Source organism: Polyodon spathula, chromosome 5 (genome assembly GCF_017654505.1).
Source record: "Polyodon spathula isolate WHYD16114869_AA chromosome 5, ASM1765450v1, whole genome shotgun sequence".
NCBI lineage: Eukaryota > Metazoa > Chordata > Actinopteri > Acipenseriformes > Polyodontidae > Polyodon > Polyodon spathula.
The window spans coordinates 49332085-49358652 of NC_054538.1; the positions used below are offsets into that span (position 1 = coordinate 49332085).

At 40.1% G+C, this 26568-nt stretch overlaps 1 protein-coding gene across 2 annotated transcripts in view; it reads right to left on the reverse strand.

Annotated features, from left to right (window-relative positions):
* pnoca (prepronociceptin a) overlaps positions 1–23684 on the reverse strand; it is a 29605-nt gene extending 5921 nt beyond the window's left edge. The window contains exons 1-2 of one of the 2 annotated variants that reach the window (XM_041250696.1): positions 23615–23684; positions 10702–10840 (exon numbers count right to left, since the gene is read on the reverse strand). In XM_041250696.1, the coding sequence (XP_041106630.1) occupies positions 10702–10824 (123 nt within the window). In that variant the 5' untranslated portion in view covers positions 10825–10840; positions 23615–23684. Of the gene's footprint in view, positions 1–10701; positions 10858–23614 lie in introns of both variants that reach the window. The other variant, XM_041250695.1, reaches the window with a different exon arrangement.
* Positions 23685–26568: the final 2884 nt, after the last annotated feature.

A 26568-nucleotide genomic window follows, 5' to 3' on the forward strand; every position in this document is an offset into this window, starting at 1 on the left:
ATAAATTAAGTATATGGCAAGTTTACTTTTAAATAAATTCTTCATACAATAATATGAGGTAGATTACTTATAGTTACTTCATCAGGTTTCACTAAAGGTTATTTCACATGCAAAGTGTGCAAACTAAATAATTAACAGTTCAATTTTATGTGAATGTGTTACAATTAATTATCTTTGTTCCATTAAAGGAGAATGTAACTGGAATTACTCAAAAAGTTCTTTGAAGCTTAGACTTTTGGCTGCTGTCTTGGAAACTTAATCTGTTGTCCAGCAAAAAAACTTTCCTCTCAGCTAATGATGTCTTCAATCTCATTTTGGATCAAACTTGGCAACAAAGCTTTCAATTCTTGATAGAATCAACAAACATCTGCAACAAAGTCTTCAGTCCTCGGTATAGGATCCACAAGAGCGCCCATGCACTCTGTCCTCTTTGCTGAATATTTTAGCTATGCAGATAGCATGACACAGTTTCTTTTGGTTACTGTGGTTTTAGGTGTACAGCAGACCCAGACTGGTTTGTCTTATAAGTCTCTGTAAGTTTTACGACAGCCCTGCAGCCAATCCTCAGTCTCATTGATTGTGGTCGTTGACTCGCTTGTAGCTTGCTTCCTTGTCTTGGTTCCTTTTTTAGGCAGAGTCCCGGAGTTGCAGCTTTGCTTAGCAGAGTGACAGCACCTTGTTTAGCATTTGATGTGGAGTGCAAAATGTTCAATTTTGCTTAGATAGTTATAGTCTTTTTCACGCTGCTGAGTAGCTGCTTTCATGAGGTCATTTGTGTATCTTGCCTCTTTAAACTCCCAGTCCTTGGGACATCACTAGTTAATGTCTTCCTTGCATCAAAACGATTGTTGTTGCATGTGTGAATTATCTATACATAATTCAACACTCTTCTCAGCCTAATCCAGTTCAGGTGCCGGTCCTCTAATCAGTAGGCCATATAGTGTCAGTATGTTTGCCAACCAGAGGACCCCTTCTCAAGACACAGCAGTCTGCCCTGTTTCTCAAAACACACAGTTTCATTAATGAATCCAGTAATACACATTCATGTATTATCATGTTCAGGGAATATGTCCTACAAGCATTATGTACCATTTTGCAGGGTAGAGAATAAAATTTTGAATTCCCATCTCTAAGTGCGGCTCACATCAAGCCTTTTTCAGACTTGTGGTATGTGCTGAATAATCCGAGCATATTGAGAGCCTATATCAGCCATGTCGAAGCTGATTGTCCTTCTGTCTGGTAGTTTTTTAAATAGCCTGCCTGTCTGTCAAGGAAATTCATGGTTAAATAAATTTTAATATAAGTATTTTCCAAATATTCAGACTCTTGTCTGTGTGCCATGCTGTGGGGAATGGGTTGTTACTTCAAAGCTGATTAGATAAGGCTCATAAACTGGGTTAACTCTTTGAGGCTTGCCTTCCAAAATGCTATCTGATTGTTTCCTAAGGTGTCATAAAACTTGTCAAGTGACAATGCTGTTGTTAGTTAAAATGCTTTAAGAATATTTTTTAATTACATAACTTGTGGACACAAGTTTAACAGTTATTTTAAGTTTCCCAATAAATCTGAATTGTTTATTGTGTTTTAAATGAATATTATAAACTAATAATTTTTAAAATATTATCCTTTGATTGTATATGATATGTTTTATATGCTTGTAATTGTAATTTTGTATAGAGAATAAAACTGAAATTTGTAGGCTTATCCAAAGAATGTAACTAACGTTATATTGAATAGGAGGTTTAAATGGGAAATGTAAAATCCTTTGATAACAAAATAGGTGGATACATTCCATTTCTAACACACCCTTTTTGTGTGACACGCAACTGTCTATCAAATACTGTGAACCAATGGAAGGGCCGACAAGGACTTGTTTACAGTACAAGGGAACGCCTATACATCATGTTATTTAAACTCAAAACAATGATTTTCACTCTCTCTTCTCTGGGCTCTCAGTTCTACCCTCTGGATTTGCTCTTTCTTCAAATCTCATCAATCTCAACTCATCAAACTCCGAAGTTCTTCAACGAAGACGCAATGATGTAATCTTTAAAGCTGTCCTGGAGAAGACGGGCTGCCTTCGGAATGACAAAAGCTTTTGCCTACAGTACAGACTTCAATACTGCACTGCACTGCTGAGCAACAAAATTCTACAGAGAGGATGACCATGTTAAGAAGACTTTGTTTTAAACATTGCACCAAGAGAATAAGTATCAAACTTATATTGTGTGTTTATAAGTAACTGAACTGAAGCCATGCTTTTGATATTATCACAATATGTCATGTGCATCTATTCAACTAGATGCTTAACATTGTACATGCGTACTTATCCACATGGAATCTGCACATGTAGATGTAAAATGAGTGACTGAACCGAACAATGCATGATGAACTATAAAGACTGCGTCACTAATGCAGAACTCTATGACCAGAGAGCACATCACGGACTTATTATGACCATTTTAACAATGCATTGCTTTTCCTTGAATGTTTTATTTGTTTCTCCTTTATACATATGTTTTTAACTATGAAGCCTAACCTTTATTCTTCTTCCTTTGAGAATATGAATAAATGTAATAATAATTTGGATTGTTAGGTTTCTTTTTGTCTTATAACAAATACACATTTACGATTGATTTGAAATACTTAAACATACGTAATATTAACTGTTAATCTCTTTTCATCATGAATCTAGGGATAATTAAGCCAGAATTGCTAGTTCTTATTGAGGTATTGTGATTATTATGGTTAATAATTACATTATGTGCTATAATGGGTATTTTATTTAATGGTAATTGGCGAGGACACAGTTGTGACATAAACCCTAGATATACAACGTAAATATGCATGACATGTTGTTACAACGGAGCAGTTTGAAAATCAGTGCACTTGGTTTGTTATTGTTTTACTGAGTACTGAGTCCATTATAGATTCTATGGGATCTCTCAATTTCAGTGGGACTGGAACAGTTCATTGAGGGGAGCCATTTCGGGAGACTGGTTTAAAGACATCTAACTGTCATCTCTCTCCATGCCTTCTGGGAGCCGCACAAGGCAAAGATCAGAGCACGGATTCCAATCCTCCATCTTGGCCAGTCAGGATTTCAGAGGCAAAATATCAGCATTAGAATCCATGATGCTCTCCCTATTCTAACTGCAAAATGTCCAGTCATTTCTTGTGATTTTTAGTTCAGGCAACAAGGGTGCAACAGTGTCTTCCAATTTCTGCACTTGGGGATTACATTGACTTCAGCTCAAGTGTATGGATTTAATGTCAACATCAAGCTCAGACAAGGACTCTCTTATACATTCCCCGATAAATCCCTTCAATATCTCCAGTTGAAAATCAGACAGACACTGAACTTTTTCATCTTTGGACACCCCACGTGTTGTTGGGCGTGCTTCCAGGAGCGGGCTTGTGGGTTCATCAGTGCGTAGTACCTTCCTCAACTTTTTTCTTTATTTTTTGTCAAAGGAGAGGGGGTACTGGGGTTCAAAACAGACGCATCCCATTTCTCTGGGATCACCAGTTCATGTATGTGTTAAAAGTGCCCCAGGTTGAAACTAGCTGAGTAAATAAATTCAATTGGGGTGAGGGGTTTATGAGCAAAAAAAGCTACATAGCCATCTTGTTACCGGAAGTCCGATAAGCAGTAAGATGACAATTCTTCAATTTGCCCCTTGAAATCCTTTTTCTCAGAAAAAACATCCACAGAAAATGGATGGCTGTTTTTAAAAAAAATGTAGTAATAGAGGCAAAAAAAAATTACATCCAAAAGTAGACAAATCTAAATCTAAAACAAAATTGCTAAAATGGTTTAATACATCAATTAAAAAAAAAATTATTCAGCAAAAAAAAGGCACCTTACAGAGCATTTAAAAGGGATCAAAAACAAAGTACACAGAAAGAGCACTCGGAACTACAAACCAAAGTCAAAAATGTTAGAAAGGCCAAGAGAGAGATAGAAATGAACATTGCTCAGGGGGGCTAAAACCAATTCCAAAATGTTTTTCCAGTATTGCAACAGCAAGAGAACATTCAAAAGAGGAGGCTAAATGTCTAAGAGATACAAATGGCAAAATCATAGACGAAGAAAAAAAATATAGCAAATATATTAAATGATTACTTTTCTCAAGTTTTTACAAAGAAGGATACGGACAACATGCCCCACATGTGAACCTGTAACTATCCAGTTTTAAATAACTTTAGCATAACTGAGGCAGAAGTGTTAAAGGGACTAGGAGCTCTTAAAATAAACAAATCCCCTGGGCTGGATGAGATTCTCCTAGTAGTACTCAAAGAAATGAAAGAAGTTATTTACAAAAACCACTAACCAAGATCATGCAACAGTCTCTTGACACAGGGGTTGTATCGACAGACTGGAGAATCGCAAACCTAATACCGATCCACAAAAAGGGAAACAAAACCAAACCAGGTAACTTCAGACCAATAAGCCTGATTTCTATTATCTGTAATCTTATGAAAACTGTAATAAGATTCAAAATGGAAAATTACCTATATGGTAACAGTATCCTGGAAGACAGTCAACATGGTTTTAGAAAAGGGAGATTGTGTCTAACTAACCTGCTTGATTTTTTTGAGGATGTGTGACAAAGTGCCCGCCCCTGTGTATATTATCTGTTATGTGTTGCGTGTGGTGTGTTTAAATGTTGGTGTATAGTCATTGGTACACGGGATATAAACGGGTCTGTGTAACACCAGTGTTTAAAATGTATATGTGTATTTAGGCACAAGGGTTGCACAGCACTTCACATGCAAGTAAAATGTAATAATATGTGAGCACGGGGAATTGCACTTTATTAATTCACGTGCTGGGATTCAAGTGAATAATTAATTAGTAATTGAATCCCAGCACAACAGTATATATAGATGCACGTTTTCACATACTTGCGGTTGGGTGTTCGGTGAGTGGAGAATGGGATAGGAGACGGAGGTAAAAGTAATAATGATAATAATAATAATAATAGTAGTAGTCATAGTAGTTAAAGTATCTGCTCACCATGTTTGTCTGTCTAGTCCATTTTGTTTGTCTTTTTGTTTTGGCGACGTGTGCCGTGTCCTGTGTTTGTTTTTGTATTGTTCCAACCGTTTATTTTATGTCTGTCTGTTAATTCATTAAATGCTGAGTGAGACCATTCGCTCAGCTCCACCAAACTCCACCTCTGTCTTTGTTTATTTTCCTGCTTCTGGTCTGACGCCACCCACTCCGGCCATCTCTGTGACAGGATGCAATATTGACAATGGATAATTGCAAAGCATATGACATTTTTTATCTAGATTTCCAGAAAGCTTTTAACAAAGTCCTGCATAAAAGATAAATTCTCAAACTGAACGCAGTGAGTATTCAAGGAAATGTATGTACATGGATTAGGGAGTGGTTAACATGTAGAAAACAGAAAGTACTGATTAGAGAAGAAACCTCAAAATGGAGCAAGGTAACCAGTAGAGTACCACAGGGATGAATATTAGGCCCTCTGCTATTCCTAATCTACATTAATGACTTAGTTTCTGGTATATTAAGCAAACTTGTTAAATTTTCAGATGACACAAAAATAGGAGGAGTGGTTAACACTGCTGCATCAGCAAAGGTCATTCAAAATGATCTAGACAATGATTTCCATTACATAAGAGTAGATGTTGAATTTCATGCTGATTTTAACTTGGCTCTCGCCAAGATAAGCACCAACTAAGACATAGCTTTGCAGTAAACTAATGTGATCCATCTGCAGCTCCATCCATTTGCGTTGTTTTCCATCTGATGATGTAGATATCCTTCTGTCTGGTATTGATTGCTGAAGTGTAATGCTGGCTCCGAGGATCAGCTCATTTTGCCTCCCCAGCACATCAGCACACACAACAGCTGCAATGCTGGTTCTGGGAATCAACCCAATGCGGTCTCCCCAGCACATCAGCATGACAACCGTCTGGATTGAGCTAAGTAGGGTACATCTCTGGGGTCTTCAAGTGGGCACCTTCCATCCTCTGTGTTTCGTTGACTAGCCCACGACACCTCAAGAGGGCTCAACAGTGATTCTGGCTTCCCACCATCACCCCCCTCCACCCCCCACTCAGCTCAGCCCAGCTTACTTACCCGTACATCAGCGTCGCTTTCTTTCTATTGTGCTTGAGATCCCCATCCCGAACCTTTCCATATCAGCCACAGTCAGTTGCTGCTCCTTTCTGCTGCTTCAGATAAGTTCTTCACTGTGCGACGCAGCTCTTGACCACTGAACCTGACGTCTCTGAGAAACCGGGTTGCAGAGTGTGCCACAAATCCTCGACAACCCACCTCCACTGGGTAAACTCGGACTGTCCATCCTCGCTGTTCCGCTTCAGCAGCTATTAGAGCCTACCAAAGTTTATTTCTCTCATGCGCCTCATCCACAGCATCTTCCCATGGCACTGTTAACTCTACCAGATGAACAAGGCGTGCTGATCCAGACCACAAGAAAATGTCTGGTCGAAGGTTAGTGGTGGCAATCGCAGGTGGAAAAATAAGGCTTTGACCAACATCTGCCAGCATCTTCCAGTCTCTAGCAGCTTCCAGTTGTCCTGGGTGAAGCTTGGTTTTAACACCTTTTCTTGGTGGTTGCTCTCATGGACAGAGGAATATTGTTTTTTGTGTGTAATGCTTTGATGGAACTGGTGGCAACTTATTGGTCAGGTTATGCTTGCCTCCCAATGCTAAGACCAAACATCGCAGCACCTGGTCATGGCTCCAAGTAAACAGTCCTTGGTTAAGACCCACCTTTCATCCTGTCAAAATGTGCCTTAAAATGTTGCAAGTGGTGAACACAAAGGACATGAGGGATCCTCACCCACCCAGAGGTTTAAGTTCTGTGGTGATGCGAGAATATCATATGCTGATCTGATGAGGAAACTGATCAGCTCTGTTCCATTGTCCATAGGTCTTGCCAGCCGATCTTGCGTAGTTCCACACTCTCTCCCATCTCATCCATTCTCCCTGCTTGGCCTGGGAAACGGCCTTTACACACCTGATCCTCTGCTTTTGCACCTCATTGACCACCAGCTTCCTCTGTTGAGCCGGGGTGGCATTGTGCCATGTAGGAGGAGCTGAACTGAGACCAAAACCTCCTTTTCCATGCTGAACTTGTCCCATAATATCTCAGATTCAAAGGGCAGCCTTAGCATCTTCCACAGCTTTCTTTACCATCCATTTTCTTCCAGTTTTCAACACAGGTGCTGCCTACCTTACGCATTTGTTGCGTGACTCTACTAATGTCATTTCCAGTCGGACTTTGGCGCACTTAAACTCCTCGGTTAGAGCAGAGATTGGTAGCTGCAGTATTCTTTTACCATAAAGTCCCACTCTGCTGAGGCAGCGTGGAACTCCCAACCATTTCCTGACGTATGAACTGATTAAAGCTTCCAGTTTCTCAACTGTTGTCAAGGAAACCTCATACACAGTCAGTGACCACAGCAGTCTTGGCATTACACCAAACTGAAAGCACCAGAGTTTCAGTTTGCCTATTAAAGAGCTGCTGTCTATGCTCTTCAACCCTTCCACTGCTTGTTGTCTAACTTCTCCCACACAAACTGTGTCCTTTAGATCCCCATCATACCATCTCCCTAGAATTTTCACTGGCTTCTCGGACACTGTTGGTATTGCCTCCCCATTAATGTAGAACCTTTTATCTACTACTTTACCTTTAATCATAGAGATGCTCCTTGATTTAGTGGGCTTGAATTGCATTGGTGCCCATTCAGTGTTATTGATTAATTTGTCCAATAACCAATTAGTGCAGGCTACTGTTGCAGTCATTGTTGTCATGTCATTCATATATGCTTGAATTGATGGTAGTCACATTCCAGAAGCCAAGCACTCTCCTCCCACTACCCATTTTGATGCCTGTATAATTACTTCAATTGCCATGGTAAAAGCCAGCGGAGAAATGGTGCATCCTGCCATTATTCCAACTTCTAGGCATTGCCATATAGTGCTGAATTCTGAAGTTGAAAAACTAAATTGCAAATCTCCAAAGTAGGCTTTCACTAAATTTGTTATTGTCATCAGTATGCTAAAAAAGTCAAATGCTGCCCAAAGAAGTTCATGTGGCACTGAACCATATGCATTAGCCAAATCCAGGAATGTCACATGGAGCTCCTTCCTCTCCTTCTTTGCTGATTGAATTTGTTGCCAGATTACACTGATGTGTTCTAAGCATCCTGGGAAACCTGGAATGCCTGCTTTTTGTACTGAAGTGTCAATGAAGAAGTTCTTTAACACGTAGATTGTCAATCTCTGAGCAATAATGCAGAAATGGCCTCCTCTCGTTTGTAAACTTTTTTATGTTCTTATGTTCTTTATTTGACTAGTTTTGACTCATGGAATGATGTTTGTCATACCAGGCGTTCCAGCCTTGGAACACGATTTTCAAAATCTAGAAAAGTATTGTTCAATGACAGTATGATGACATCAACATTCATTCTGGGTGTCAAAAGTAAACATACCCAATGTCTCCCTGCCACAATACTGCAAGTTAACTTCCTGTGTAAAAGTGAGATCAGATGGTATCCTGTCAGTATAAATGGGCTTACATTTAAATATAGTTTGGAGAACACAAAGGTCAACATGAAAGCAATCAAGGACTTATAAGAATTATGTTATGTAAATGGAAGGAACATATTTTGTATAGCTTTGATTATTACACCTTAAGCACCCATGCTTTACATAGAAAGTGTCAGAAGCAAAAAAGAAACAAAATGTGAAATCATTATTTCTAAAATCGATTTCTGTACAGGAAATAAATGACAGAGGAAAGCTTGTGAAGCTCTGAATAAACCAGGACAAACTGCATCCACCAGACAAGGCAGTCTGAAGCATCAGGATTTATGGGAAAATAAAAACTTCTGGAAGAAACTGAAAATGCCTTCACTGGGCTTTTTAATTCCAACTCACTGAATGCCCATGAGACACCAGCACTCAATCACTACAAAGAGTCAATTGGCAGAAGACTGATAATATGCTGCAACCTAATTAACCACAAAGATAATGAAGCACCACAGCTGCATAGGAAAGCCAATTCTTGTGTAAATTAATGCAATTACATTGATGGTTATTATTAACTGGTATGACTCAGTGCTGCCCAGAAGTAAATTAACTTTTGTTCTTTTAGAAAAGCAAATATAGTATTTGTTGTATTATTATGCAAGGAGCAAGAATAGTACAAGCTTGAACAATTTTGGACAAAACGAGCAGAGCACATTTAAAATAAATGCATTGTAACCACATGACAGCATGGTAATGTTATCTAATACGCATATAGACAAGTGGTGTTATTTACATCTTATCTTTGCTTGCCTAACACATTTTATAACAGTTAAAATTGGCCTTTGGGAAGTTGTAGACCAGCATTTTGAATATTGTTGTTTTGCTTTTCTAGCAGACTTCAAATTTGATCATGCTGTGGTCATTGTTCTCAATGGTTCCATGATACCCATTTTATTCAACCTGTCTTGGTTGTTTCAGAATACTAGGCTGAGGAAAGCACTCTCCCTGGTAGGGGCAATTACAAATTGTGTTAAGAAGCAATGATTTGCCACTTCCACCATTTCAAGCTTTGTCGCTCAACAATCTGTGGCGTTGTTCCAGTTGATACTGTGGAAGATTTTGTTCTATGAAAGGGTACTAGCACCAGTCCTTCTGTATTTTTTTAATCTGTTACCCTGAACCCAGATGGATTTGCACAGGTTTTAACTTTATGCTGCCTATTATATACAGCGCCATCTCTCCTCCTCTTCTGTCTGGTTTGTCCCTCCTAAACTACCTAAACCCTCTAATTGAGTATTCCTCCCCGTCGCGTGGGGTAAGCCAAGTTTCAGTAATCCCAATGGCATCATAGTTTTTGATACTTCTTGCATTTAAACACAGGCATTTTAAAATGTTATTATTATTGTCCAACGTGACTTGTCTGGTCTCTGTCTGTTTACTAGTTTCTCCCTGTAGTCCAGCAGTGCCTTGTCTGCTGACACAATACAATTTCATTAACCTAATTCTGCCAATTTCTATCTCTGTAAATGGTGTCTTGATTAATTTGTACCCCCCTTCAAACCCAATTATTTGTGGTCATAATTATTATCCCCTGTTGGGCAGCAGATGATGGTATATACTGGAGGTGCCTGTCCATCTGTTTGTCACACTTAACTTTTTTTTTAATGTATTTAGAGAACACTCACCAAATTGTATAGGAATGTTAACATATTAAACTACAATACATTTATATTGGCATCAGGTGAAATGCAATTTACATGTTATTGTATACTTGTTTTAAACCCTGTAGAGTAACCTTACATTAGGCTCCTTGCAACAGTACATAACATGCAAAGTTAACTCACGATAGCTTTTAACCTGGGTAACATTTTTATCAAATCAGAAAATATATATTCATGCAAGGTGCAACTTATGTGCTGCAATGATCCTTTTAAACAGAGGACTCCACCTTAACCCTTGGGGACTGACATGGGGGGCATGTACACATGTCTCAATATTAGGAACTTAATCTTCTGACTGTCACACATGCATTTTTAATACAAAATCCCTTATCCACTTGTGATAAAACTTGGCGAGGGCCTTTATCACAAATTATGGAGATTATGGTTTACGGCTGCAGCTACCTTTCTGCTCCCTCTATAAACTTTTCTATAAGCCAAGACACTCACCAGCGTATTGAAGGTGTCATGTTGGAAGAGGCGCTGGCTGCAAGAGAGACAGTCCCTCTGGCAGTCACTGCGCACCGGCACACACAGGCACAGCAAGAGCAGGGTCCAAAGAAGGGTCCTCATGGCTATCAAAGGGAATCTGTAGGCGGGGAAGAGCTGGATTGAATGAGAGAGACGCACAGAGATTGGAGCACAGAATGAGGGACATGCATGCTTAGAGGCTATTCTATCTTTTTTCCCTGAAAACAGGATTTAAATTAGGCATTACACCCTACTAACACTACTTGTATAATGTTTCATTGAACCAATTAAATATAAATATTACCTGGAATGGACTGGCCCTCCAGGACCAGACTAGGGTAATAATAATAAATGCTTTAATATTCAATGAATCAATGACTTAACATTCTCATAAGTTCCTTATTGTTTTTTTCAGTACATTTTTTTGTTTTCCAGACTTTATTTAAACTTCCCGTGTATAAAAATATGTAAAGCTGGCATCGCAAGATTGCTTGTTTGTGTGTTTTTAATTTAGTTTAGTGCCTAAAAGCAGAATCCTGCATCAGGTTGGGTACCTGCAGGTGACCAGCAAAGACAGTTGGAATGTGAACTGTTTCACCGTTTGCGGTTCGGATGCGGGTCAGAAAATGTAATTTTTGGGTCATGCTCAGGTCTGAATTGGAATCACCAAAAACCTTTAATGTTCTTTCAGCGTATTCATCTGTAACCCTTTCCCAAATAATGTATTAGAATGTAAATGTATTTCCTGCACCAAAGCAGGAGAAGATTAGGGAGGAGTCAGCTGACTAAGCAGTGTACTCGGTTTGTTTTGTTGCTTGTTTGATACGTCGCAAGATCCTTTTATCACGTCTGCTTGGTGATAAGAAAAATGTCTGTGGACAAGGTGAAACAAAAGATAGGGCAGGGTTTATATCATTGTAGTGGATACTAGTTTGAGAGGTAAATCAGAAGTATGGAATTATTTATAATGAACATGATAATGGATTCGTTGCTTGTAAAACCTCAGCCACAAAACTGGTACATCTGCGAAAGCACAGGTGTAGCTTCCTTACAACTGGTGGCACGAATATAAGGTATTTTATAGTAAATTAAGCAGAGATAGTTAATATGTGAATCCACGTTCCTCGGTCGTACCCGGGTTGACCAGGGTCGCAGCGACCCATCTCAGGATGTGGGTCGACAAGCTTTGACCCGGGTCAAGCTAAACAAAATGCATGATGGCCATTCATAAGCCGCCGAAATAACAAATAGACATGCATCGTGAAAGTTTAACTTCGCAAGGAACATTTCTGTTTATTCTGTTTAGCCATATTTTTGTTGATACAACATGCAGATTGCAGCAGGGATAATTACATTTATATACATTTGCTATAATCAACACTTGGGCCGACAGTTCAGTCCAGAGAAGCTTGGATGGAAGCATCTGTGACAAGCTGTTTCCATGACACCGGGTCCTGACCCAGATAGAGCATGCCAGTGTGAAAGGGGCTTATATTAAAATATATCCAGACCACTAGGGCTACCACGCTGTATAGCCTATTGTATAAACTGTATATATCTGTGTGAATGTGACAGCGTGAGAAACTCAGTCGATGCAGGCAGTATATGAAGAACAAATACTTGCGGGTTTGGGTCGGATTGCAGGTCTTACTATAGCGAGTCGGGTCCGGGGTAAGAAGACGGTGTTCCATCAGGTTGTGGGCTTGCATCGGGCCTTGTAGTAGCACGTCCGGGTCGGAAGCGAACATATATGGTTTCTGCTTTTGATATTTGTGCAACATTAAGGGTTATTTTCCAAGCTCATTTCATTTCATTTTATTTTTCTGAAAAGGAACATTTTCAAGCACAAGTCTGATTTAGACTGCTTGCAAGATTTAAACTGCTTCTGTCAAGTTTAATTTTGGAAACAGGCTTCACAGAGCTATTTTACTGGACTTTTCCATCCTCTACCCTTCTACTGTTACTGAACTAAAGATATTTTCATAATTTCGATTTTACCCCATGTAAGGGCGGTAGGAAAGCCCTGCTGTTTAATTGTATTTGTTTATTTTTAGAACGGGGTCTCCCCCTCTGCCCCTGTGTTATATTTTGTATTTGTTTATTGTATAGTGTTTCATTTTGTTTATAGATGACGGCGAACCGCTGTGTGTTTTGTTTGTTTATTATTCATTGTATGACGTTTTGTAATTGTTTTGCAGCGTGGATGGGAAGCCCCATCCATATTATAAAACCCGTGCCATCTCCCGAATTAAGTGATTAATTTGTTGTTAATCGGGAGCTGGTCACCCTCATAAATACCTGCAGCTCAAAAGTGATTGCCCAGCCTGACCTGGATCGTATTTGTTATTATTGTGTTTGTGATTTTTTTTTGTTTAAATCTTTTATTTTCGCTATGTGAGCAATGTTTATTTTTATTTAAATATTTTAAGTTTAAAAATAAAATGGTGCATGTGCCACTGCACTCTACCCGTTTGTGTTCAACTCCTTCCTCTGGTCTGATGTCAACGCAAAGCCATTTCCTGCCACACGTGGTGTCTAAGGTGGGATCACCAGTGCCTCCTGGACTCAAGCCAGAAGAGGTACTACAGAAGGGTACTGCAGTTTCATTTTTTTAATTGTTATAATTATTTTTTGGAGTGAGGAAGAGGAAGGAAGGATGGGAGGAAAAAGGAGGAGCTGCAAAAAGAAGCAGCAGAGGCAACAACAGCAGCTGCAGCAACCGCAGCAGCAGAAGAGGTGGTGGACCCAGGCTCCAACTCGATTTGGACCTCTGGACTGGGCAGCCGAGCATGAAGAATGGAGGGCTGAAGGGGCCCCCATGTGCGGAGCCTGTGGTGAGTTTGGGCACGTTCGGGAGGACTGCCCCTATGGCGACCCCCAATATGAGGAGGCCTGGAACCAGGGCCTGGTTGGGGATGCAGCAGAGTGGTTCTGGGCGAGAAACCAGACTCAGCCAATGCCCAAGAGGGAGGATCCCTAACAGCCACAGCTCAAGCCTGCCCCATTGGAGGAGGATAGCCTGCTTGTCCCACCACAGCCACCGGAGGAGAGCAGCTGAGAAGCCTTCCTCCACACCATAATGGTGACACAGGAGTACTACCTCTGTGGGGAGTGCGGGCACTTTCCACTCAACTGCCTCATCCCACTAGAAGAATACCTGCTGGTTCTGCCACCTCCACCAAGAGGGGAGGAGCCTGAACGTCCTGCGCCTGAGTGGGAGGAGCCCGAACGTCCTGCGCCTGAGTGGGAGGAGCCCGAACGTCCTGCGCCTGAGCCCAAGAAGGGGAGCCAGTGCGTCCACAGCCCAGGTACCCACCAGCAGAGGGAGAATGCCTGCTGGTTCCACCTCCACCGCCGTGGGAGGACTGCTTGTTGCTCCCACCTCCACCAGCAGAGGGAGAATACATGCTGGTGGCACCTCCACCTCCATGGGAGGACTGCTTGTCACTCTCACCTCCACTAGCATAGGGAGAGTACCTGCTGGTGGCACCTCCACCACCGTGGGAGGACTACGCACCACTCCCACCTCCACCAGCGGAGGGAGTATGTCTGCTGGTTTCCCGACTACAGCCAGAAGGGGAGGAGCTCCTGCTGCCTTCGCTGCCAGAAGGGGAGGAGCCCCGTCCGCCTTCGCTGCCAGAAGGGGAGGAGCCCTGGCCGCCTTTACCAGGAGAATAGCAGCAGGAGCTGCCTCTGTCTCCACCACCACCAGGAGCAGAGCAGCAGGAGTTGCCTCTGTCTCCACCACCAGGAGCAGAGCAGCAGGAGCTGCCTCTGTCTTCACCCCCGCTAGAGGGAGAGAAGCAGGAGCTGCTTCTCCCTTCAGCATTGGAGGGACCAGGGCAGGATGCTGCCAGACTTCAGCAGCCACTGCATAGGTTGCTGAGGGGAGCACGGGGGAAAAACGCCTGGCCACAGTGGCTGCGAAGAGGGCCAAACTCCACACCACAGCTAGACCTGGCTCTCCTCCCGAGGGTCCGCTGCTACCCTGCCTCGCACCGCCCAAGGATGCCACGTCCGCACCGTCCAAGGATGCTACGTCCGCATCGCCTGGGACTGCCTGTCGCTCCGCTTCGCCTGGGGCTGCTTCTCTCTTTCTTTTATCTCCTAGGGTTGCCAAGGGTCCCGCTTCGCCTGGGGTTGCCGAGGGTCCCGCTTCGCCTGGGGTTGCCGAGGGTCCCGCTTCGCCTGGGGTTGCCGAGGGTCCCGCTTCGCCTAGAGCCGCTGCCGGCTCTGCTTCACCTGGGGCCACTGTCGGCTCTGCTTCACTTGGGACCTTTTCCGGCACTGCTTCACCTGGGGCCACTGCCTGGCTTGTGCCGCCTGGAGCCTAGTCCTACAGGAAGCACCGGGGCCGGCGCCTCGAAAATGGGGTGGTCGGCTACAAAGAAGGGGGGGGGAGATCAGGAGACCAGCTCCCCCAGCTGCACTTTTGTGGCAGGATGTACGGTGGCTAGAGCCCCACAAAGGGGAGCTGTCGGCCATGAAGAAGGGTGGGGGTGGGGGGTCAGGAGACCAATTCCCCCTGCTACAGTTCGCCTGGAGCCCTGGAAAGGGAGCTACCAGCCAGGAAGTCATGGGGGGAGGAGGACCTCCCACCATGGCCACCCCCATGGATTACTCCAGACCCCTCTTCCGGGACATTGAGACTGAGGGGGGAGGTGGCCATTGGGGCCATGTGTGCTTCGCACAAGGAGGGGGATATGTAGCAGGGCGATAGGGAAGCCCTGCTGTTTAATCGTATTTGTTCATTTTTAGAACGGGGTCTCCCTCTCTGCCCCTGTGTTATTTTTTGTATTTGTTTATTGTATTGTGTTTTATTTTTTTTATAGATGACGGAAACCGCAGTGTGTTTTGTTTGTTTATTATTTATTGTATGACGGTGTAGCTATGTTTTAGTTTAGTAGTGTTATTGTTTTGCAGCGTGGATGGGAAGCCCCATCCACATTATAAAACCCGTGCAGAAGGTGGCCATCTCCCGAATTAAGTGATTAATTTGTTGCTAATCGGGAGATGGCCACCTGCTTAAATACCTGCAGCTTTCTGCACTCTGTATGGAGGACAGCGAGAGAGATCAGTGAAGGCGATTGCCCAGCCTGACCTGGATCATATTTGTTATTATCGTGTTTGCGATTTTTTTTTGTTTAAATCTTTTATTTTCACTCTGTGAGCAATGTTTATTTTTGTTTAAATATTTTATTTAAGTTTGTGTTAAAAATAAAACGGTGCATGTGCCACTGCACTGTACCCGTCTGTGTTCAACTCCTTCCTCTGGTCTGATGTCAACTCAAAGCCATTTCCACACCCCATAAAGCCGATATTTATTTATTTATTTATTTTTATTTTGTTATTTTTTTCTCGCCACCCTGCCCTTGCTCGCTCAGCAGCACCAGCAACACCTTGTCATCAATAAGCACTCATTTAGATGGCTTTGACAATCACTCCAGCACCATTGCTGTTCCTCCTCCAGCCTCTCGTGCCAATCTCTGCCCCTTTCTTCATTTCATCTTCTGTTTCACTAGCTCCATTGCACACTCCAGCCCAGGCAGTTCCGCCCCCCGTCCCCATCTATCAGCATTCCAAAGTACAACCTGGTTATAGCATCTGCTTCAGGCTCCCAATCAGCAGCCACCATCCGACATCACGCCTCTCCCCATAGATCCGAAGGTAAGTAATAGAAGATTGCCAAGTTCCACACACACCCCACGATCACTGAAACAATCAAGCTCTGCATTTCCCTGCAGTCACATTCACACTCAAGCTCTGCTCCGCCTCGCTGTCACAGGCACACGCAAGCTCTGCTCCGCCCTGTGGTCACAGACATGCTCAAGCTCTGCTCTACCCTGTGGTCACAGACACACTCAAGCTCTGCTCCGCACTGTGGTCAAAGACACACATACACTTTGCACCACCCCGTGGTCACAGACACACTCAAGCTCTGCTCCACCCTGCGGTCACAGACACGCTCAAGCTCGGCTCCGTCCCGCGGTCACAAACCCAGACAAACTCTGCAGAGCCCCGCGGTCAGAGACACACATACGCTCTGCACCACCCTGCGGTCATAGACTCACACACACTCAAGAACACCCCACGGTCACAGACACACACAAGCTCTGCTCTGCTCCTTGGTCACAGATACAGATACACTCTGCACTGCCTTGCGGTCACAGACTCGCCCCACTTTAAAAGCCTTGATTGGCCCCCTATAAATCTCATATGCAAAAATCTTCACTCTGCCTCCTCCAAACCCAGAATTACTGAGTCTGTAATCCAAGTCGAGATGGACAAAGAATTCATGACCGGCACCTTCCCAGCTCCGTACCCCGCCTTCAGGATTAGCCTCATCGGAATAGCGACCCACAAAATATCGTGAAAAGCATCTAATCATCGATCTTTCCACCCCGAGGAGACAGTTCCACTCCAGTCTCAACGCCCTAATTCCCAGTGATCAATTCTCCCATCGTTACATTACAGCTTCTGACGTTATTAAATCCATCAAAGCAGCAGGCCATGGCACCTGGCTTGCAAAAGCAGATATTTTTTACCCTTTTTAAAACATGCCCATTCATTCATTCATCCCTCCCTCCACCACCTGTTCAGGATCTGCATGGCGAAGACAAATTTCTTCTTATAGCCCTACATTCGGACTCAACCCCCCCACTCAAGCAATCTTCAATCGGTTTTCTTCAGTAGGAGTACCACTCTTAAGATAAACCATGTCCTCGATATCCCTCTCAGGCTCCGTCAGCCAGACCCAAATCCCCTCAGATAGTGGACCAGTCCGCCTTGGAGGACGCAGAGGCAACTCCTGTTCCTCTCCCTCTGATGATGGTGGTGGAGGTGAAACCAGCTGGCATTCTCCCTCTGCTGGTGGAGGTGGGAACAGCTCCCTCTCGGGTTTTGGATGCACAGGCTCCCCCCTTCTGGGCACTGGATGCACAACCTCCCCCCTTCTGGGCGCTGGATGCACAGGCTCCTCCCACTCAGATATAGGGCATTCGGGCTCCTCTGTGTCTGGCAATGGAGGGGGTTGGTTGGGTTCTATGTGCCCAACCTCACCAACAGCAAAGCACCATTCCTCACCTTTCAGGCAGAGGAGGTAGATGTCCAGAGCTGCTGCTGATGTTGTTGTTGCTGTTGCTTCCTCTGGCAGCTTCTTCCCATTTTATTATTATTATTTTTTCCAAAAAAATATTTGTAATCCTCTCCCCCCTCTCCCCCAAAAGGACACTTCAAAACTTCACACAAAATGTGTTTTTGTTTTTTTGTTTTTTTTTGAAAAACGCAAAAAAGAATGCTGTCCTTCCCTGGTCTGACAGGCTGGGTTTATCCCTCTTCAGACACCATATGTGACCAGGATGGCTTACAGTGGTGACATCAGACCAGAACAGAAACCAAAATACGGAATGGCGGTGAACCTGAGGTGCTATGGCGCTCAGTACTTTATTAAATAATAAAACAAAAGACTTGAACAAACAAAATACACAAAACAAAAAGGTGCATTGGCCAAACAAATAAACAAATAATAAACAGCAACAAAACAAGTGTTGTGCTGGTGTATAAACCAGCACGCTAGGAATTGTTATATTCCTTTTACTTAAACTCACGTCTCTCCACTGACCCTCTCTGCCTGAACGCAGAAAGTTGCAGTCTTTTATAGAGGTGACCACCTCCCAATTAGCAACAGTTAATCAATGAATTAACTTGGGAGATGGTCACCTTCTGAGGTTTTTAACCCCATTCATGTCACTATTATGAGACCGGCTTTTCACCTGTCTCGCACAACAGGTAATAATATCGGACGACTTTTGTCGGTCCGCACAAAACACAAATATGTATATTACAAATGATGCTAAATAAAATAATAACAACAACAATAATATTTTGTCACGTATATATATATATATATATATATTATTATATATATATATATATATATATATATATATATATATATATTTAGCCAGGACACTCCGCCACATGCATATAGAATATAAATAAGTAAGATTTAAAGAGAAAATCTCAGTTGCATAGATATTCACATTGAAGCCAACAGTGACCTTGAGAGATCTGCAAAGTTCTGTGTCTGAGATGGGAGTCAGTGTTCACACATTAACAATAAGCCGGTCCCTACACAAAGCTGCCCTTTATTGACGAGTGGCAAGAAAGAAGCCATTACTCAAAAGGTCTCATCTTAAAGCATGTATGGAGTTTGTGAAAAAGCATGTAGATAATACTGTAGACATGTGGAAAAGGGTTTTGTGGTCAGACGAGACAAAAATTGAACTTTTCAGTCTAAATTCTAAGCATTATGTCTGGCGCAAACCCAACACTGCACATTACCAAGAAACCGGAGAGGAAATTTACATTTCAGCAGGACAATGACTCGAAGCACAAAGCCGAAGCTATACTGGAGCGGTTGAACAAAAAGATAATTAATGTTCTTGAGTGGCCCAGTCAAAGTCTTGACTTAAATCCAATCGAAAATGTATGGCGAGACTTGGATTGCAGTCTATTGACAATTCCCACAAAATACTTATCAGAACTGGAGCAATTTTCCAGTGAAGAATGGGCAAAAATGTCACCATCCTACTGTGCAAAGCTAGCAGAGACCTATCCAAAAAGATTCATAGCAGTAATTGCTACAAAAGAACATGCTCACAAAAGTACCAAACGCTATTTGCATGCTGCATTAAGCACTATTGTGATTATTTTGAGATATACGCATGCATCAGAGTGGTTCATTGCATATTTGTGATAAGATTAAATGACTTCCGGATTGGCTAGCCTGCTCAGTGAAGTATATAAATATTTTGGTTTTGAGGTGGATGATGATGACAGTGAATAGTAAAATAATATAACAAGACCTTGTTTTTCTCCATGGATATTGTGAAGCAAAGCTAAGTTCAAGTAAGTTATTACTTTTCTTATGTAAATATCTGTTAACGTCTATATGTTTCATATTGCAAAGTGTTATTATATTTTTCTGTGTTTTGGAAGACTTTGATATTACGATATCAATATCGAAATATGTGTACAATATCGATATGCAATTTTCATATTGAAGCCCTTCCCTATATATATATATATATATATATATATATATATATATATATATACACACACACACATTTTTTTAGTTCAAACTATTATTCTGTGTAAAAAAAATCATTAAAAAAAAAAAAAAATTAATAAAAAAACATTTAAGTTATATGTAATTTCTTATCTTGTTTTGCATGTCCTGTATGATTCTTTATTGTTGTTTCAGGTTAGATCCTTATTTCCCATGCTTTATTAGAAATGTAACATGTTGATGTTTTACAGTAGTCGTGTGTTAAAACCTAATGTTATAAATAGATTTAGGTGCTCCTAACATGCTGTGAGATTTGGTTGGGAGACCACATATTCTGCCCTGTGGACAGGTTCATTTTCATACTAAAAAAACGGTGCGACAATATAGTCACTTATCCGTGTAATCTGTGGACTTGCACCATCACAGACCCATTAAATCCCTGAAACCAGACATACAACACATTTGTTATAACAGGATAGGTTATAGGAATAACATTAGGGATTTTTAAAAATTATTATTTTACTGTGAAATAATACAAAATATATAGAGGTACGTTTAAATGCAGTAGTTTTTACTTTTTGGATATTACTTTACCATGAAACACCATTGTTGAATGTTTAGCTCTAGGGTCTGATTGGTAATATACTTTTTATATCCTGCAGGTCCTACAAAGCAGCTGCATTTAACAGGCACTGTCAGCTGGTGCTGCTGTTGCACAAGGGATGTTGCAGTGTTTGTGTTTTGCAAATGAACACTTGAGCAACAGTGAGCTTCATTAACACAGCTAATTCCCACCTGTCATATTATTGTAAAGGACTCCATGTTTATTGATGCTTCTCCAGATCATTCATCGACACACAGGAACACTGGAAAATCAGTATTCTATTTTGTCAGTTTCATTAATTATGTAAAAGCTCTTTTATTCACTCCAGCAAGCACGCCTCAAGCAGAATACTTGCTTCACACTGCAAACACGAACATAGTCTATTTTCAGTCATTATTAATTAAAATTAATTAATTTAATGAAAATTAAAATTTGCATTTGACTTTCCCTGCAATTAAAAAAAAAAAAAACTAAAGAAAATACCACAATTACAATAAGTAGGCAAACACTCACATATGTTACACCTGACCCTGTACTCTAGCTGTGTTCCTGTGATCTTTCTTTCTTTCTTTCTTTCTTTCTTTCTTTCTTTCTTTCTTTCTTTCTTTCTTCCTAAATTTGAAATCTATTTGATGTTTGTGATTAAGAAAGATGATACACTGCTAGCAGGCATCAAGAAAGCTTACTCTTTTATTTCTGAGAATGCAAAATGTGATTCTGAAAGTGTGTCGGACATCTCAGTGTAGAAGCTGCCTAATACATCAGTGCAGACCTGTGTAGTAGGGCTAAAGGCTAAGGGCTGGGCACCAACTCAACTCACTTGTGACCCAGAACATAGGCCCTTCTAAATTCCTATATAGTATTATTTGTATTTATTATTATTGCATTTAATTTGAGTTTTATAAAGGGTATTATGTTTTAGTCTTTCTCGACCTAACCTAGCCTTTTGTGACTTCTGCTTATGATGGATTCAATTGAAACAGCAATTGATTTTCCAGTTCCTTACCAGTAATAGTCTGAACTTTCATTTAACTGGAAAATGTCAAGGAAGCACATATGTTGTTGCAACAATAGGAGAAGAAAGGAAAAATAAAATTCTTAGCCACCCAAGTTGAGCTTTTGCTCGACTGAGATTTTAGCACATCAAACTGTTTTCGGCAAAACATTTTCGGTATTGTTAAAACTTAAAACATCTGCTAAATAATAATAATAATAATAATAATAATAATAATAATAATAATAATAATAATAATAATAATAATAATAATAATAATACAGCATGCCTATAGAAAAAAAAATCCTTAATTTATTTCAATATAACAATGTATTGTCTGATGCAAACATTAATATGCGTTTGTTGCATGTGTTTTTGAAGGGCCATATGTTAATTATGTATTTAATATGTTCTAAAATTAGCCAGCCTCCACTTAGAAGCCCATGTTTGAATTTTCTGAACAAGACCCTGTTCTCCATGATAAATGAGTCGTGGCATGAGCCAGGGTACTTGGCAACTACATCAGTAATAATGCACTGAGCATCACAAACTTGCACAGTTAAAGAATGATGATGTTTTCTGTTTTGGAAAGTAATTTTATTATTTGAATCTTAGGATATTGCAAAGTGTGCAATCTATTACACTTAGCATCATTCTGTATCTTTGAAGACTGGTAGGTGCCTGATCTGTCCCCAGCTGTTGTCTGGATAGCACCCATTACATGAATGCTGTAACCTTTACAGGTACAGGTAGGCGTGACTGCGGGCTGTTTGTGATTCTAAATCAGACTTAAGAAGATCACACTGCTTTGTTATAGTGCTTATATCCACTTGTTTTTTCTCCTCCCTTCCATCTTTTATGTACGCCTTTGCAAGAAAACAGCCCTCAAAGTAAGGCAGCTTCTTGTTCTTACACATATGTAAATGTCCTTTATTTCTGAATCAGGTAGCTCTTTTGTTGATAAGGTTAAAGGACCTCTAAAGTACAAATCAACTGAAAATCAACTGGAATTTTTAGAAAGATAAAACACCAAGCAGGACAGAGATGAATCATTCTTTTATATTGGCAATGTCTTTGAAAATAGTGCACAACCACTAACTTCACACTGCTAACATGTGACATGCATAAATATATATATATAATATATATATATATATATATATATATATTCAAAATGCTATGACCCTGTGAAGTGTTATCACAATGCTAGCAAAAACACAATTAAACACTTTGTCGTGTTGAAATGTTATTGTGTAGATAAGGCAGTGAATATTTGAATTTAATTTTCTGCACAATTTGCTCTACACTTCCGAATCACACCAAACAATTACTTTCACGAGATTTAGCAGGCTTCGTGAAAAAAGTTCCTTGTTATGTAAATCACCTTGCACCTTTGATTGTCAAATTGTCACATTTTAGGGACTTGTAAGTAGTCTTAATTAGTCTCTTGTTTTAAGTAGTTTATTTTTGTTTTTAACTGATGATTTTACCAACACTATTTGCAACTGAAAGTTTTTTTGTTTTGTTTTTTTTAAATAAGCTGGCTCAAAATGACTGTTTAATAATAAGCCAGCAAACTGTACAGAACTCGGAACCTGAGAGCAAGCAATGCACAAACCATGGTACTATTCTGTACATAGAGTACGAGAGTTGACAGATTATGGGGTATTACAAAATAAATTCACCCTTAATTCTTAACTGATGGAAAATTGACAGTGACTAAGTACTCAGCACGCTCTGGTAATTTCCCATTTGGTTTCCTAGCAATGGACAATATTTAGCTTCCAGGCTTCAACAATTGATTTGTAAGGCATACAAATAGAAAAATGCTTGTTTAAAGCAGATTTTGTTTATATTACAGTGAGTAGAACTTTCGTTATCCATTACAATCTTCCTTTCTATTTGTAGATCAGTATAGGTATAATACAGAAAAAAAGAAAAAAATAAATGTACACATATGCTTCACTGTGGCAATACTGAACTGAAATAAAAAGAAAAGTGGGGAGGTTGAAAACATAAAGAAAGAAAAGAAAAAATAAGCGAAGCCAAAACAAGGTGGTACAATGAAATGTTATCCTATTTTACAACATGTAAAGTAAGACAGAAATGTCACCTGCTCCAGACAATCCCATTGCTTAGCATAGAACTCCCCAACATCCCCTGTTAGACTTTGGCTCCACTGAAGTAGTTGGAGAAGGAAAGATAACTCTCTGTGCCCTACCTGGGTATGGTGCGCTTGATGGGTCCTTGGATGAAAGATCTCTGCAAGGGTCCCCTTGTCCTGCTTTCAGCTCCAGTACTGATTACAGTGTCTCTGTCATGCTGCTCTATATATACACTCATACACCTCCCACTGGCCCTCCCTCCCCCTTTCTCCCTCCTTCTGACACTCACTCACATAGACTAACACCTTCCCACGCAAGGGGACAGCCTGACTCATGGACAACCTGCCAGCCAACGTCACCTTGCCTCTCATTCCGGGAACATGGCCGTAAAAATTAATTTCCCAGAAAATTCCATGTATAGACAATGCTTTCTACATCTGTCTTTAAATGATTGTTAGAAATGAATAGTGCTTTTGTCCACAATAATAAGGTCAGCCATATCTCCACAGGATATCCACTCAACTGACCAACTAAAACAAAATACATTCCTGCGCTCATAAATGATGAAATCCTATACAGAATCTAAAGCTATAACAGCTCACAAAAATCAATTTTTTTACAGTAGCATCTTGGAATTGGTGTCCTTTTTTCAGAACATTATAAAGTACTTCAGAAACCATAAACATTTCTCTCTTTTTTGAACACTACATTTAGTATTTAAAATAAAAAATATATATATTTTTTTTATTATGTATATTTTACTGAGATACATGTATACATTGTATAAATGTGTTATTCTATGACCTGAGGAACCTTACAATAGTTTCTGAAAGTTTTATTGAAAAAACATTGATGTTTTGGGCAAATTACAAAAAATGAGATTGTTTCACCAGAGTGATTTTGTGATTTTTTTTTTAGCTGACTTGCCATTATATCTTAGAAATGTATTTGAAAAATCTATTTTTAGTAGTATAGAACACGGTATATTTTGGTTAATGACACTATAGAGATTATTACACAATCTTTGTAAAGTTGTACTGAGCATCCACTCAAATAAGTAAAAACTAAATCTGATATTTTTTTAAAAAAGTTTTTTTTTTTTTTTTTTTTTTTATTATTACTCAATAAATTTTGGGGTTTCAAAGAGATGAAGGTACAAAAACGTTGTATTCTGTTACCTGAAGGACCCTACCACACCCCCCTGAAAGTTGTGTTCAGTTTATTTTTAAATATGGGCAAAATCCAATACATTTTTTCAAACATAAACATGATTTTATGAATTTTAGAGCCTTTTGTTGTTAAAAAAAAAAAAAAAAAAAACACAACCAATAGTCCAAACTGAACATTTATTTTAAAAATAACTAATACTGAGAAGACCTATATTATATAAACTGAATCACTGTCAGACAATTGTGATTCACCAGAATCAGACGACAGTATGTCTGCCAACAATTATCTAATCGCCTTTAATTGTTTAATTAAATTCTATAGAGTGGAAACATTTATATTATTTGTGCATATCAATTTCTGTGCATAAACAGAAAACATATACACAAAATATTCTGTTATCAAAGCAGAGTTAGAAACAGCAAGAACCACAGAATAAGCAATGTTAAATACAAAACACTAACTGTGAGCAAACATAGTAAGATTGCAAAGCCATAATAATCATTTATTCTCAGGATCTTTATAAGCAATAATGGACACTACTCCTGATTTATTTTCTCAAAATAAATATTTATAAATAAAATAATATCTCTTCCTTACATTATTATCTGTAATAAGGGAAAAAAATCTGTAACAGATATTAATTTTGTGTGACCCTTTTTGCATTTAAAATGCTAGTTATTCTTCCATTGTAAGTTGTATATGTGTGTCCGTTTTGGACTTTTCCTAAATATAGGAATTAAATATCCTGACAGTGTTTGATAGCCAGAATTGCAAAAATGATAAAGTTATAGAAAGTTGTGACCCATGCATTACAACACGTCTTTTTTTAACATAATGGAAAATATTCTATTATTGTTGTAAATGCAGCAAACAAGACATGTCTCCTAGCACATATGTTTATTTTTTATTTTTTGTTTCAAACCTTTGTTTGTAGACTGACTACGAGACAAAGATTGCTATGATAGTGGATTTGTCAAGATGCCAACTCTAGTTGCTTATTTTTCAATGTACCTGGGAGACAACAATCCTTTGTTTTGTTCCACAAATGCAACTAGGAATATATCAGAAGGAAATATTTAATCTTGAAAATAGTCATTTTGATTGGGATACGGCAAGCTGCACTCAGATGCATACAGCAAACTGAAATGACAGGTAGGATAACAACTTATGTGCCTAATATGAAACATATTTTATATATTCTTTTTTTTATACTACTTTTAGAAAACATTTCGGTTTTGCAGGTTTGTATGTGCCAGTTGTGAGCAGGGAGTTAATTCCTCCCTGCTGAGGAAAAAACAAGTGCAACTGCACATTGGTTTAGTTTAATTGTTTCATTATATTTGTTAATTGTTTATTATTAACTAACCCCTGCACCTGGCTGTCATTGTAAATTAGAGCCAGGTGCAGGGTGTTTAGAAAAGAAGCCAGTCTGTTCAGGGATGCTGGTGTGTAGAGAAGCCCACTTGGTGGTGTATAGAGAAGCCCGCTTGATGGTGTGCTCAAGTGTAGAAAAGGAAGGTAGTGTAAAAACCTTTTCAATTTTTCTGTGTGGTTTTGTTTTGTTTGTTTATGTGTCAAGTAAATGGCTTAGCCGTCCTGCGAGATAGCTAGCTTCCTGTTTATGTATTGAGTTAGTGTTCGGAAAACAAGCTAGGTGTTTGTTTTGTTCATTTTGTGTTTGTTTAATAAAAATAGCACATAAGCGTTCTAAAACTCAAGTTCCTGTTTCTGGGTCTGCATTTAAAGGGGCAAACAAACTACAGTGAGTGCTGGCTCAGTTACACAGTTTACACATGTTTACACAATAGTGTTCAATGGAACTGCGTCTGTGTTTACAGCACAGCTCCTGGATGCAGGTACAGTCAGCTGGCAGACACGTACGCTCCTCCATAGAGCACAA